This window comes from Heterodontus francisci, chromosome 6, assembly GCF_036365525.1.
Source record: "Heterodontus francisci isolate sHetFra1 chromosome 6, sHetFra1.hap1, whole genome shotgun sequence".
In the NCBI taxonomy this organism is placed as follows: domain Eukaryota; kingdom Metazoa; phylum Chordata; class Chondrichthyes; order Heterodontiformes; family Heterodontidae; genus Heterodontus; species Heterodontus francisci.
In genome coordinates, this window is record NC_090376.1 from 54,913,203 (window position 1) to 54,926,375 (window position 13,173).

The 13,173-nt window shown below is 41.9% G+C and overlaps 1 protein-coding gene across 1 annotated transcript in view; it reads left to right on the forward strand.

Moving 5' to 3' along the window:
* The window catches only part of LOC137371319 (radixin), a 102,472-nt gene that overhangs the window by 18,824 nt on the left and 70,475 nt on the right, over positions 1 to 13,173 (forward strand). Inside the window, exon 3 of the mRNA XM_068033704.1 lies at positions 9,328 to 9,411. Coding sequence (XP_067889805.1) covers positions 9,328 to 9,411 — 84 coding nt within the window. The remainder of the gene's footprint in view (positions 1 to 9,327; positions 9,412 to 13,173) is intronic.

A 13,173-nucleotide genomic window follows, 5' to 3' on the forward strand; every position in this document is an offset into this window, starting at 1 on the left:
ACAGCATTGACTTTCAATTCATGAATCTAATACTTCTACTGGGAACTTCCCTTTAAATCAAAATTATGTTTACTATGCTTTTCTAACTGGAATTCTGATGAAAGGCCATCTATCTGAAACTTTAGCCCTGTTCCTTTCTCCACCAATGCTGTCTGACCTGCTGAGTGCTTCAGTTTTCAGCATCCACAGTAGTTTGCTTTTGGAATCATTAGTTGTTTCCAGGTTTAAAAAAAAAATTTAAAAACTGATTATTTTAGAAAAACTTTCTGGTTCAGACTGTAAGTACTGTGGCTACAAGAGCAGGTCAGAAGCTGGGAATTCTGGTGGGTAACTCGTCTCCTGACTCCCCAAAACCTGTCCATCTACAAGGCACAAGTCTGGAGTGTGACGGAATACTCTCCAATTGTCTGGATGTGTGCAGCTCCATCAACACTCAAGCTCACCACCACCCAGGACAAAGCCACCTGCTTGATTGGCACCCTGACCACCAAATTCAACATTCACTCCCTCTCCCACTAATGTACAGGTGGTGACAGTGTGTACCATCTACAAGATGCAGTAACCCAACAGAGACTCCTTCAACAGCACTTTCCAAACCTGCGATCTCTACCATCTAGAAGGACAAAGGCAGCAGATGCATGGGAAACCACCACCTGCAAATTCCCCTCCAAGCCACACATCATCCTGACTTGAAACTATATCGCTGTTCCTTCACTGTTGCTGGGTCAAAATCCTGGAACTCCCTAACAGCACTGGGTGTTTCTACGCTATGTGGACTGCAGGGGTTCAAGAAGGCAGCTCATTGTCACTTTCTCCAGGGCAATTAGGAATGGGAAATAAATGCTGGCCTAGCCAGCGATTCTCATCAGTGAAAGAATAAAAAGTTGCAAAATGATTCCTTCATAGTATTTTTTTGGTAATACACTTCTGTTCACCTGACCGAACCGTGTCTAAAGTGGACTTGCACTTTTGATCTATTTGCAGATCCTCCATTCTTGAATTGTGATTTTTGTTTCTGTTAATGTGGAACTAAAGAATAGGCTAACTGCTATACAATTCAGATAAAAGCAAACTGTTCTTCAGTCCCAGTTTTGTTTTACTCGCGCATAAGTACTTTCCAGTTCTGTGTTTGCTGTTGGTGGGTTTTCAATGCAGGAATCCACAGAACAGACATTATGAATCCCTGTGAACTTGTGATCAAAGCCCATAGCAATTGCAGCTGCCTTGAAGGATTTTTTTGGGGGGTAAACTAATAGATCTTCATTTGTTCATTGCCAATTAGAGGATTTTTTATTAGTATAGGGACATATTCTATGAAGTATGCATCAAAAAGGCCAGGCAATTTATAACAATCTATTCTCAAACCGTAATATAAATTATTGTCCTCGCATGCTGACAACTTTTTCCATTATAAATTCCTGTCTCCAGATTTTTTTTAAACAGAAACTACTACTTATAAACTTGTTGTACTATAATTAAACGCTCCTGTCCGTCGTGGCACTACAGCACCCAGTTTAGCATCTCTAAGCTCCTCAACTTGTACTGCAGAGAAATGTGTTCTGCTTCCAAAATAACATGAGTTTAACTCATAATATCAAGTCTTAAATAAAATGACTGAATTATGTCTGCAAACCCTGATCTACTTAGCCTGTGAGCTTTGACCCCACCTGAAATTCAGACCACACAATACACTGGACAGCAATTAAAAGCACTTTGGATGCTAACACTTCCACTGTAGCTAACTGACTCAGAAGAGATCACACTTCATTATTCCTGGCCATATAGGTTTTTTTTAAACATTAAATAGTTGCATAAAAGTCCCTCAAGCTGATTTGAGTGTCTAAAGCAAATAAGGTGCACAGCAACTGGAGTTGCAGCTGCAAGTTAATCTTTTGAGAATAGGAGCTGGACAGATAGACATGGTTCATGAACAAGAAAGTTGCATCCCAGTTTATGTAGGGTCTCAAACTTGAAGTGCACTTCCATCTTCAGTCCAGTGCACCAGGGTAACTGAAAGTGGTTCAATTTTGAGATACTGCATTTTTTAAAAGTCTGAGACCCAAAGATTGTAATTTCCCTATTATTGAAGATCATTAATATGCCCCCAGTTGTGAGTTGTCCTTTCAGAACCTATAAACCTCAATAGTTGTATTCCAAAAGTGTCTCCAGAATTCCACACTCCATTGTTGTGGCGACGACTTCTCTTCCAGTTATAAGTTGTCTTCACTAAATCCAATCATTGAATAGCATTCTTAATTCTAAAAGAATCTGTCTAGAATATTTCATTTCATTATGATGCCAATTTGCTTTTCAAAACTGAAGCCCTGAATTTTATATTTGAATAGTGCATTATGCGAACAGTTGTTGGCCTATGTGGTCTCGATTTGCTGTCATGTGGCTCATCATCCAAAGGATGCATGTGTGAATTTTGGGTAAAAGCAACATTGGGTTTGGTTATGAGGCTGTACAGTTCAATTACTGGTAGCAGTCAAGATCCAGTTTTTCCTCATAACTTGGACTCCTAACAGTGGGAATCAACCTTGTTGCTCTTGTCTCTAGTGCTCGTTTCTCAATGACCAGAACTTGAATATTCAAAGTGTGGTCTGACCAGAGTACTATAAAATTTGATTACCTCCTATGACCTATATTCCACTCTTCGGCTCTGTAGTTGAACATCCTGTTAGCTTGTGGATAGCTGCTGTGCATTGGCTGAACTTAATTAGCATTGAATTTACTGACTCCATTCCTCTTGAAGGTACAGCCTATCCACTCAGATTGTCACCAGAAGTCAGGCAGAATTCTGCTTTCTGAAACTGTTCAAAATTAGGCTATTGTACAGTTTACTTCTGAGTTGTATTTATTCGGGGAACTGAAGGAAGACTGTGTCTCGTCACCCTTGTTGAATGTGGGCACCACATTAGCCTCTTTGCCAAGACCATCAATTTTACATCACCAGTCTTAGCATTCCATTGGTATTGGGGTGGTGGCACAGTGTCAAGAAAAATAAAGCAGGCCCTGCTTTGTTAAATAGTAGAGGATTGGGTGGAGAACTTTAAATCATTGGCTTTCACTTTGTATATAGATATAGTTGAGATTATGCTACCAATGTGGTACAAGTCGGTGCTTGAATTTAATGGTAACTAATTATGATTTTCATCGTTCTTCCCTATTGTGGGAAGAGAAATTTTCATCTTATTCGTAGAGCACTGCCCCATAAATAAAAACTTCCACTATTGCATAACCACATGTTAAAGGTACTATATAAATACAAGTTCTTCAATATCTAGTGGCATTCTGGGTTATTTTCTAAAATGGGCTTTGAGAAGCTGATTTCTGATTGTCTCAAATGTATAAATATTGACGTTAATTGTGCTACCTTTTCTGTTCTTTGGCCTCCTTGTCTCGAGAGACAATGGGTAAGTGCCTGGAGGTGGTCAGTGGTTTGTGGAACAGTGCCTGGAGTGGCTATAAAGGCCAATTCTAGAGTGACAGACTCTTCCACAGGTGCTGCAGATGAAATTGGTTGTCAGGGCTGTTACACAGTTGGCTCTCTCCTTGCGCTTCTGTCTTTTTTCCTGCCAACTGCTAAGTCTCTTCAACTCGTCACACTTTAGCCCCGCCTTTATGGTTGCCCGCCAGCTCTGGTGATCGCTGGCAACTGACTCCCACGACTTGTGATCAATGTCACAGGACTTCATGTCGAGTTTGCAGACGTCTTTAAAGCGGAGCCATGGACGGCCGGTGGGTCTGGTACCAGTGACGAGCTCGCTGTACAATGTGTCCTTGGGGAACCTGCCATCTTCCATGCGGCTCACATGGCCAAGCCATGTCAGGCGTCGCTGGCTTAGTAGGGTGTATATGCTGGGGATGTTGGCTGCCTTGAGGACTTCTGTGTTGGAGATACTGTCCTGCCACCTGATGCTAAGGATTTTCCGGAGGCAGCGAAGATTGAATGAATTGAGACGTCGCTCTTGGCTGATGTACGTTGTCCAGGCCTCACTGCCGTTGAGCAAGGTACTGAGGACACAGGCTTGATACACTTGGACTTTTGTGTTCTGTGTAGTGTGCCATTTTCCCACACTCTCTTGGCCAGTCTGGACATGGCAGAGGAAGCCTTTCCCATGCGCTTGTTTAATTCTGCATCGAGAGACAGGTTACTGGTGATAGTTGAGCCTAGGTAGGTGAACTCTTGAACCACTTCCAGAGTTGCTAGGGGACTTTAATGCCAGGGTTGGGGCTGACCATGACTCATGGCCTTCCTGCCTTGGGCGCTTTGGCATTGGAAGGATGAATGAGAATGGACAGAGACTGCTTGAGTTGTGTACCTATCATAACCTCCGCATCACCAACTCATTCTTTCACACTAAACCCTGTCACCAGGTTTCTTGGAGGCACCCAAGATCACGTCGTTGGCACCAGCTGGGCCTCATCGTTACAGGGCCAACCTCTTTAAACAGTGTTCAAATCACACGCAGCTTCCACAGTGTGGACTGCGACACCGACCACTCCCTGGTGTGCAGCAAGGTTAGCTTCAAACCAAAGAAGCTGCATCACTCCAAGCAGAAGGGCCGCCCGCGCATCAACACTAGCAGAATTTCTCATCCACAGCTGTTACGCAAGTTTCTAAATTCACTTGGAAAAAGCCCTCCAAAACGCTCCCACAGGGGATGCAGGGACCAAGTGGGCCCACATCAGAGACGCCATCTGTGACTCAGCAATGACCACCTAAGGCAATTGTGTGAAGTGGAATGCAGACTGGTTTCAATCTCACATTGAAGAGCTGGAACCTGTCATAGCCGCTAAGCGCATTGCACTGCTGAACTACAAGAAAGCCCCCAGTGAGTTAACATCCGTAGCACTTAAAGCTGCCAGAAGCGCTGCACAAAGAACAGCCAGGCGCTGTGCAAATGACTACTGGCAACACCTATGCAGTCATATCCAGCTGGCCTCTGACACCAGAAATATCAGAGGGTTCCGACGAAGGGTCACTGATCCGAAACGTTAACTCTGCTTCTCTTTCCACAGATGCTGCCAGACCTGCTGAGTGGTTCCAGCATTTCTTGTTTTTATTTCAGATTTCCAGCATCTGCAGTATTTTGCTTTTATATCAGAGGGATGTATGATGGCATTAAGAGAGCTTTTGGACCAACTGTCAAGAAGATTGCCCCCCTCAAATTTAAATCCGGGGACACAATCCCTGACCAACGCAAACAAGTGGACCGCTGGGTGGAACACTACCTAGAACTGTACTCCAGGGAGAATGTTGTCAGAGACTGCCCTCAATGCAACCCAGCCTCTACCAGTCATGGATGAGCTGGACGTACAGCCAACAATATCGGAACTCAGTGATGCCATTGATTCTCTAGCCAGTGGAAAAGCCCCTGGGAAAGACGGCATTACCCCTGAAATAATCAAGAGTGCCAAGCCTGCTATACTCTCAGCTCTGCATGAACTGCTTTTCCTGTGCTGGGACAAGGGAGTAGTACCACAGGACATGCGCGATGCCAATATCATCACCCTCTATAAGAACAAGGGTGACCGCGGTGACTGCAACAACTACCGTGGAATCTCCCTGCTCAGCATAGTGGGGAAGGTCTTCGCTCGTGTCGCTTTAAACAGGCTCCAGAAGCTGGCTGAGCGTGTCTACCCTGAGGCAGTGTGGCTTTCAAGCAGAGAGATCCACCATTGACATACTGTTCTCCCTTCGCCAGCTATAGGAGAAATGCCGTGAACAGCAGATGCCCCTCTACCTTGCTTTCATTGATCTCACCAAAGCCTTTGATGTCAGCAGAAGTGGTCTCTTCAGACTACTAGAAAAGATTGGACGCCCACCAAAGCTACTTAGTATCATCATCTCATTCCAAGACAATATGAAAGGCACAATTCAGCATAGCGGTGCCTCATCAGACCCCTTTCCAATCCTGAGTGGCGTGAAACAGGGCTGTGTTCTTGCACCTACACTGGGATCTTCTCCCTGCTGCTCTCACATGCACTCAAGTCCTCCTAGAAGGAGGAATTTTCCTCCACACAAGATCAGGTGGCAGGTTGTTCAACCTTGCCCGTCTAAAAGCGAAGACCAAAGTACGAAAAGTCCTAATCAGGGAACTCCTCTTTGCTGACGATGCTGCATTAACATCTCTCACTGAAGAGTGTCTGCAGAGACTCATTGACAGGTTTGCGGCTGCCTACAATGAATTTGGCCTAACCATCAGCCTCAAGAAAACGAACATCATGGGACAGGACATCAGAAATGCCCCATCTACCTTTTCTGTTTGCTATCTAATCAGCCTTTTGTTTTTGCAAGTGTCCCATATCCAAATATTGCATGTTCTCTAGGAGTCTCTGCAAACTAATCTACTTTGCCGAGTAATTTGTGCCTTCCTCATTGTACTTTTCTGTAACTTTAAAAAAAAAAAGTCTTCATTAACCAAATTTCTTTTCAAAGCAGTGAAACAAATGGGAGATGAAGGATCCAGCAACAGTATTAACCAAGCTATTTCCACAGTTACTCATCCAGCTAGAAATAAGACTATTTTTGCAAAAATCAAAGTTTGGATGAAGTAATCACAGCTTTTAGTAACTTAGCAAATTAAAGCTTTTTGTGAAATGTTTTGAAGGTTTGAAACTCAGTAAATGTTGTATTAAGTGGCATATATATTCTTGGTTGGAATTAATCAGTAGCCTTGAATTCAAAACTATTGCCTCAGAATTATGGTTATACACAAGATCAACCTACAGGTCCCAAACATTTCAGCAACTGGAGTGATGGTGTAGCTTATCGCTTTGTCGCATTGCTTTTGAAACCTTTCCAAATATTTAAATTTGTGAATCAAAAGTGAAAGTTAATGCCTGTTTGTGGAATACTGCTGCTGGATTAGTCTTGGAATATCCCTGGATTTTGGCTTGGGAGTTGAAAATTAGAAATTGTAACTCAGCCTACGATCATAGTCATTACATTTGTGTAATTAAACCTAGAGTTTAAAAAAGAAATGAGCAGGAAATGTCTTTGGAACTGTGAAAATACTTTCATCTTGGCCTCCTGATTTTTAGTAGTGGATATGTGAAAGATTGAAGAGTTTTGGTGTTCCAGAATAAAAGCACTTATTTATCAATGCTGAAGGCACGAAGCTAACATCATTGTGGATTAAAAATGCACAAGGATGAAAGCTAGATGAGTTAAAATCTATGGTGAAAAGGAAGAAGGAAAAGTGTGTGAAGCCAAAGGTTGGAAGAAAGGGCATTTTTTAGTCCTTTTGTTTTGCATCTGTACCTATCTTGAGCAAAATGGTGGATACTGTTTTAGTTTAGTTTAGAGATACAGCACTGAAACAGGCCCTTCGGCCCACCGAGTCTGTGCCGACCATCAACCACCCATTTATACTTATCCTACACTAATCCCATATTCCTACCACATCCCCACCTATCCCTATATTTCCCTACCACCTACCTATACTAGGGACAATTTATAATGGCCAATTTACCTACCAACCTACAAGTCTTTTGGCTTGTGGGAGGAAACCGGAGCACCCGGAGAAAACCCACGCAGACACAGGGAGAACTTGCAAACTCCACACAGGCAGTACCCAGAATTGAACCCGGGTCGCTGGAGCTGTGAGGCTGCGGTGCTAACCACTGTGCCGCCCCATGACATGGAGCCAGCAACTTGCACAACATTTTTCAATCTTTACATTTCTCTCCCCAAACAGCAACTAAAATCTGACCTGATGCTGTTGGCTGAATAGATTTTGGTGACTGACAGCAGAATAATTGCATGTGCCTATGTGGAATGTGTAAGGGCAACACAGAACAGAGGTGGCGATCCATGGCAGCCAACCTTCTAGGAAGATGATGACACCAACTAACGAACATGGTAGAATCCTCTTGTGCTTATAAACAGGGCAGCACTTGCTTTACCATGATGCATGAATATCATTTAAAATATACATTCAAAGCAGTTGAGCTCAGTAATATTTCTCCCCTCCCCCTTCAGGTATGGTTGATTGCTGGCGGCTCTCTAGCACCTTTTGCCTAGAGACAATTTCTCCTCATTCTCAAATTACTTGACCGCAGGGTACATACCAGACAAACTTGATCCTGTGTTGCTCGGCATTCTTGTACCTTTCCAACGGAGTCACTACATGGTAATCAGGAATGGGAACCATGACTATTTTATTTGTCTTTTAGCCCCTTCCACCTAGAATTGTTAAGACTTGTGGAACCCTTTCTGCCTGCTCTCAGCTAAGACCAGTCAATTCTTCCTGTAGACTGGGAGTCAAACCTAGAATATTTCTAGTTTAAATGACTTTGCTACTCACTGGATGCAGTTGCAGAGCCATTAGATGAGCTGCGTGGACATGGTTTAATTTGAAAATGGCATGGGTGTTCCTGTTAACCGTATCCAATTCAAGAACCCTGTTTATTGATTGCTTGCATTGTATGTCAATGGGAGTTCATGCTTGGATGGGTTAGAAAATCTGTGTGCTGCCTCGGGTAAGTTTTTTTTTGTTCTGAGGCATAATGTGTTTGACTGACTATATTCTGATAGTGAATGGTGCCCCATTGAATGTGGAAGGAACACTATATTCTTGTAAGCCCAACTGCTTTTGAATGCATATTTTAATTGATATTCATGGTAAAGCAAGTGCTGCCCTGTTTTATCAGCACAAGAGGATTCTAACATGTTCTTTAGTTGGTGTCATTTTACCAGAACGTTGATTGCCATGGATCTCCACTGTCTGTCCTGTGCTGCCCTTACACATTCCTGGAACTTCCATTGTTTTGTTTTTTCTCCAAAATTCACTATTAAATACAATATGTTGAACTAATCGGCTATCAAGAAAATTTACAGGATAATGTGTAACTAAGGAAGAAATGTTTTGGAGAAATTGGGTGTTAAAATATTACAATTAGTCTGCAGTTTATTCTTCATTGCATTAATATGTCTAAAAAGGGTTGCACATGATATGGATTCAAAATTGGTAACATGATGCTGGTTTTTATAGCCAGAAAGTGTGCAAGCTTGTTTTTGTCTTTTCCAAACCTAACCTGTAATTGCCACATGTGCTTCTAATTATTTTCATGGATGAATATGATCCCCTGATGCTTCGGTTAGACTTCAAAAATATTTTCTTCTAGGAGTATAATAATTATAGCACTTTAAAGGAGTTATATAGAAATGGCTGTTTCTGGTTATTCAAAGTGGGAGAGTGTTAAAATGCTGATGACGTCAAGATTAGTTTGTATTTTTTCTCTAATATAATTACAAAATTGATTTAATAGCTTGTTTGTAGATAAATTAGTTTAATTTAATTTTCTACCTGTTGACAGATCAATGTACGTGTTACTACCATGGATGCAGAGCTAGAGTTTGCTATCCAACCAAATACAACTGGCAAGCAGCTCTTTGATCAGGTAAGCTTAAACTTTTTTTTTTACTTCATGCTATCAATTTCTAATTTTATTCAGAAGTAAAGCTTAAATCTTTCTCATTTTGCTGTGATTGGAAGTTCCTATGAATTGTTAGTGGAGTGCTTTAGAGTTCTAAAGCTCCTGGTTGAAATCCACAATTATTTGCATTTGTATAGTAATGGAAAAACGAGGGAAGTGGCCAAAAGCATGGCCAGACATTTTGTAGTAATATCTGAAGCTGAATTGAGAGAGTTAGCAAGGGTGTTTGAGAGTAAAGCCAAGGCGGCTGAAGGCTCATCACATGAATGGTGAGTGCAGCGAGGGGTGATGCATAAGGGACCAGAAGGTCATGAGCTGTCATTTAAAGGCAGAGGAGGTTGCAGGTGTAGGATGCAAGACCGTAGGGATTTGCAAATATGTTTAAGTATTTTGAATTAAATATATGGAGATAGGGCAGCAAAAATGGGGATGACGAGACAACTGGACTCTGGGACAGAATTAGGCCATTGGGCTGTGGGCAATTTTTAGAGTAGGGTTCAAAAGGTGTTTATGAAGTCAAACATAGAGGTCTTCAGTCCAGATAAGGGATTCAGGAAGAAGTGGGCAGTATTGCAAGGTGGTACATAGAATATTACAGCGCAGTACAGGCCCTTCGACCCTCGATGTTGCACCGACCTGTGAAACCATCTGACCTAAACTATTCCATTTTCATCCATATGTCTATCCAATGACCACTTAAATGCCCTTAAAGTTGGCGATTCTACTACTGTTGCAGGCAGGGCGTTCCACGCCCCTACTACTCTGTGTAAAGAAACTACCTCTGACATCTGTCCTATATCTATCACCCCTCAACTTAAAGCTATGTCCCCTCGTGTTTGCCATCACCATCCGAGGAAAAAGACTCTCACTATCCACCCTATCTAACCCTCTGATTATCTTATATGTCTCTATTAAGTCACCTCTCCTCCTCCTTCTCTCCAACAAAAACAACCTCAAGTCCCTCAGCCTTTCCTCGTAAGACCTTCCCTCCATACCAGGCAACATCCTAGTAAATCTCCTCTGCACCCTTTCCAAAGCTTCCACATCCTTCCTATAATGCGGTGACCAGAACTGCACGCGATGCTCCAGGTGCGGCCGCACCAGAGTTTTGTACAGCTGCAGCATTACCTCGTGGCTCCGAAACTCGATCCCCCTACTAATAAAAGCTAATACACCATATGCCTTCTTAACAGCCCTATTAACCTGGGTGGCAACTTTCAGGGATTTATGTACCTGGACACCAAGATCTCTCTGCTCATCTACACTACCAAGAATCTTCCCATTAGCCCAGTACTCTGCATTCCTGTTACTCCTTCCGCAGTGAATCACCTCACACTTTTCCGCATTAAACTCCATTTGCCATCTCTCAGCCCAGCTCTGCAGCCTATCTATGTCCCTCTAACCTACAACATCCTTCGGCACTATCCACAACTCCACCGACCTTCGTGTCATCTGCAAATTTACTAACCCAGTAGTTGGAGAAAGTTCTGGCATAACAGTAGTGGTTATAGAGTTAAGGGCTGCAGCAGAGGTGGGTTTTGTCGTCATAAATGTAGCAGGTTCTCCATGTCTACACATACTACTGCTGAGGAACAACAGGCAAAAGAGACAGCCAAAAAAGAAATTTGAAGATCAGATTGGAAGGTAAAGCAATTGATAAAAGTTGATCCAAGAAGGAATGGGAACCTTGGCTGAAGTTAGTCTGCAGGTAAGAGATGGGGCAGGATGAAACAACCAAATGCTGAATGACAGTGGATAGCTCAACAACTACTGCATGCATTTGTATCCTTTCCCCTTTCCTCTCTCATATTTTCACTCTCTAAGGTTCCACCACCTGCATTCTCTCTTGGGGGTGGGGAAGACTCTCTATCTCTGTGGTGAGAGGGTCTCCACTTTTATTTAGAAGTGCCTCTCCCATGTGTCCCGTAGGGGGAGGGACACTCTGGGGTGTCTTCTACCTTTTTGCTCTCTTGGGTGGAGGTGTGTTGCTCTTCAGTGTTCGCTCAGGCAGGGTGGGTGGGCTGCCATTTTTTCCTCTGGGGACAGCCTAACCACCATTACCCCACTCTGGGTGGGTGCCCTCTCTGCCCCTAACAGTCCTACTGTTTTGAGTCTCCTTGGCTGTAGTTCCCAAACCTTTTTATTATCCTGTCACATCCATACTTCACATTCTGACTTCAATGCCCTTTTCATAATCTGCATAATAGTATTCTAACAAATATTTTGTATACATTCTTCGTGATTTATTCTCTGTACACTCCTGTTTCTAATTTTAAACACCAGATTCAGTTGACCTTATTTATGGTTTTACCTACATTTGCACTTTCAGACAGTTATGTATTTAAACCTCCTACATCTTTGTTTAGTGTGTACATCCATTTTTTTTTCTCACTTATCTATGTTGCATCTGCTAACCTGTCTACATCTTCCTGTACTTTTGCCAAATCTATTTTGTGGTGTTGGGTTGTTTCAACATTGGGCTTGTATAGGGAGCTCAAACTATCCGTGTACACCAAAAACAAAAGTGGACCCAGTGCCCTTTCCTGTTTATTCTTGAATCATATATCTGAATTTCTTTTTAAATAAGCCTCTTGAGATGAGATGCCTGATGGAATGTCTTTCAAGATCCATATGCATTACATCTCTACACTTTTTTTATCTCTTCAATTGGTCACTTCAAAAAAAAAAAAAAAAAAATTTGCTAAATACTGCTTGCCTTTAATCTGGCAGTATACAGCTGGCATGAGCAAAAGGGGATGTGAAGCTGTCAGATTGTTGTAAAAACCAAATTAGTTCACTAATGTCCTTTCTTAGGGAAGGAAACTTGACATCCTTACCTGATCTGGTGTATATATATGACTCCAGTCCCACACCAACATAGCTGACTCCTAATTGTCCTTTGTGGCCTAGCAAGCTGCTTGGTTGAATTGGACTACTATACTGCAGCAGTTCGAGAAGCCTTTCCACCACTGCCTTATCAGGGAAGTTAGGAATAGGAAACAAATACTGGTCTTGTCAGTGATGCCAACATCACAATTTTTTTAAACTGCTTAATTATTGCCTAATTTTATCTTAAATTATATATGAAGTCTGTCCCTTTTATAACTGGAAACTAAACAATATCATTCAAATACATGCATATAGAATTGAGTAAATGTGGAAAATGGCCTTGCTATTCTATGGGATTGATTTCAAAAGTCTTAACTTCTGTTGATCAAAATTCCTAATATTCATGTTCCTTTAACAAACTGAGAGCTACTGACTTGGCATGAGTATGTTTTGGAACCCTAATGACTTACTGAGAATGCATTTTTTTTCATTATCCTGCCTCAAGTCATTCTCATTGGATATACAAAATATTTTGCTGATGCTGTTGAATTAAATTTTTTTTAGTCCAATACATTAATAGTGAAATATATATTGGATGTTTGGGAGTGCTTTTATGGCGTTCTATTTGAGGAGTTCAAATGATTATGAAATATAACAACTCATTAGATTAATGCATTGAATTTGCTCTAACCATGTATTATGAACATGGTGGTTAGAAATTTTATTTAGTCTGTGCTAACAGCCAGTTTACTCTCCATGTCTGCCATTTGCATTAAGGTTAGTGATGGAGGTGTTTAAGCTAATTAACAATGCATTGGTATTGATATCTGCAAATCCTTTTGCCACTATATACTAAACTAATTGGGAACTGAATATCATAAGGTACTTAAAATTTGT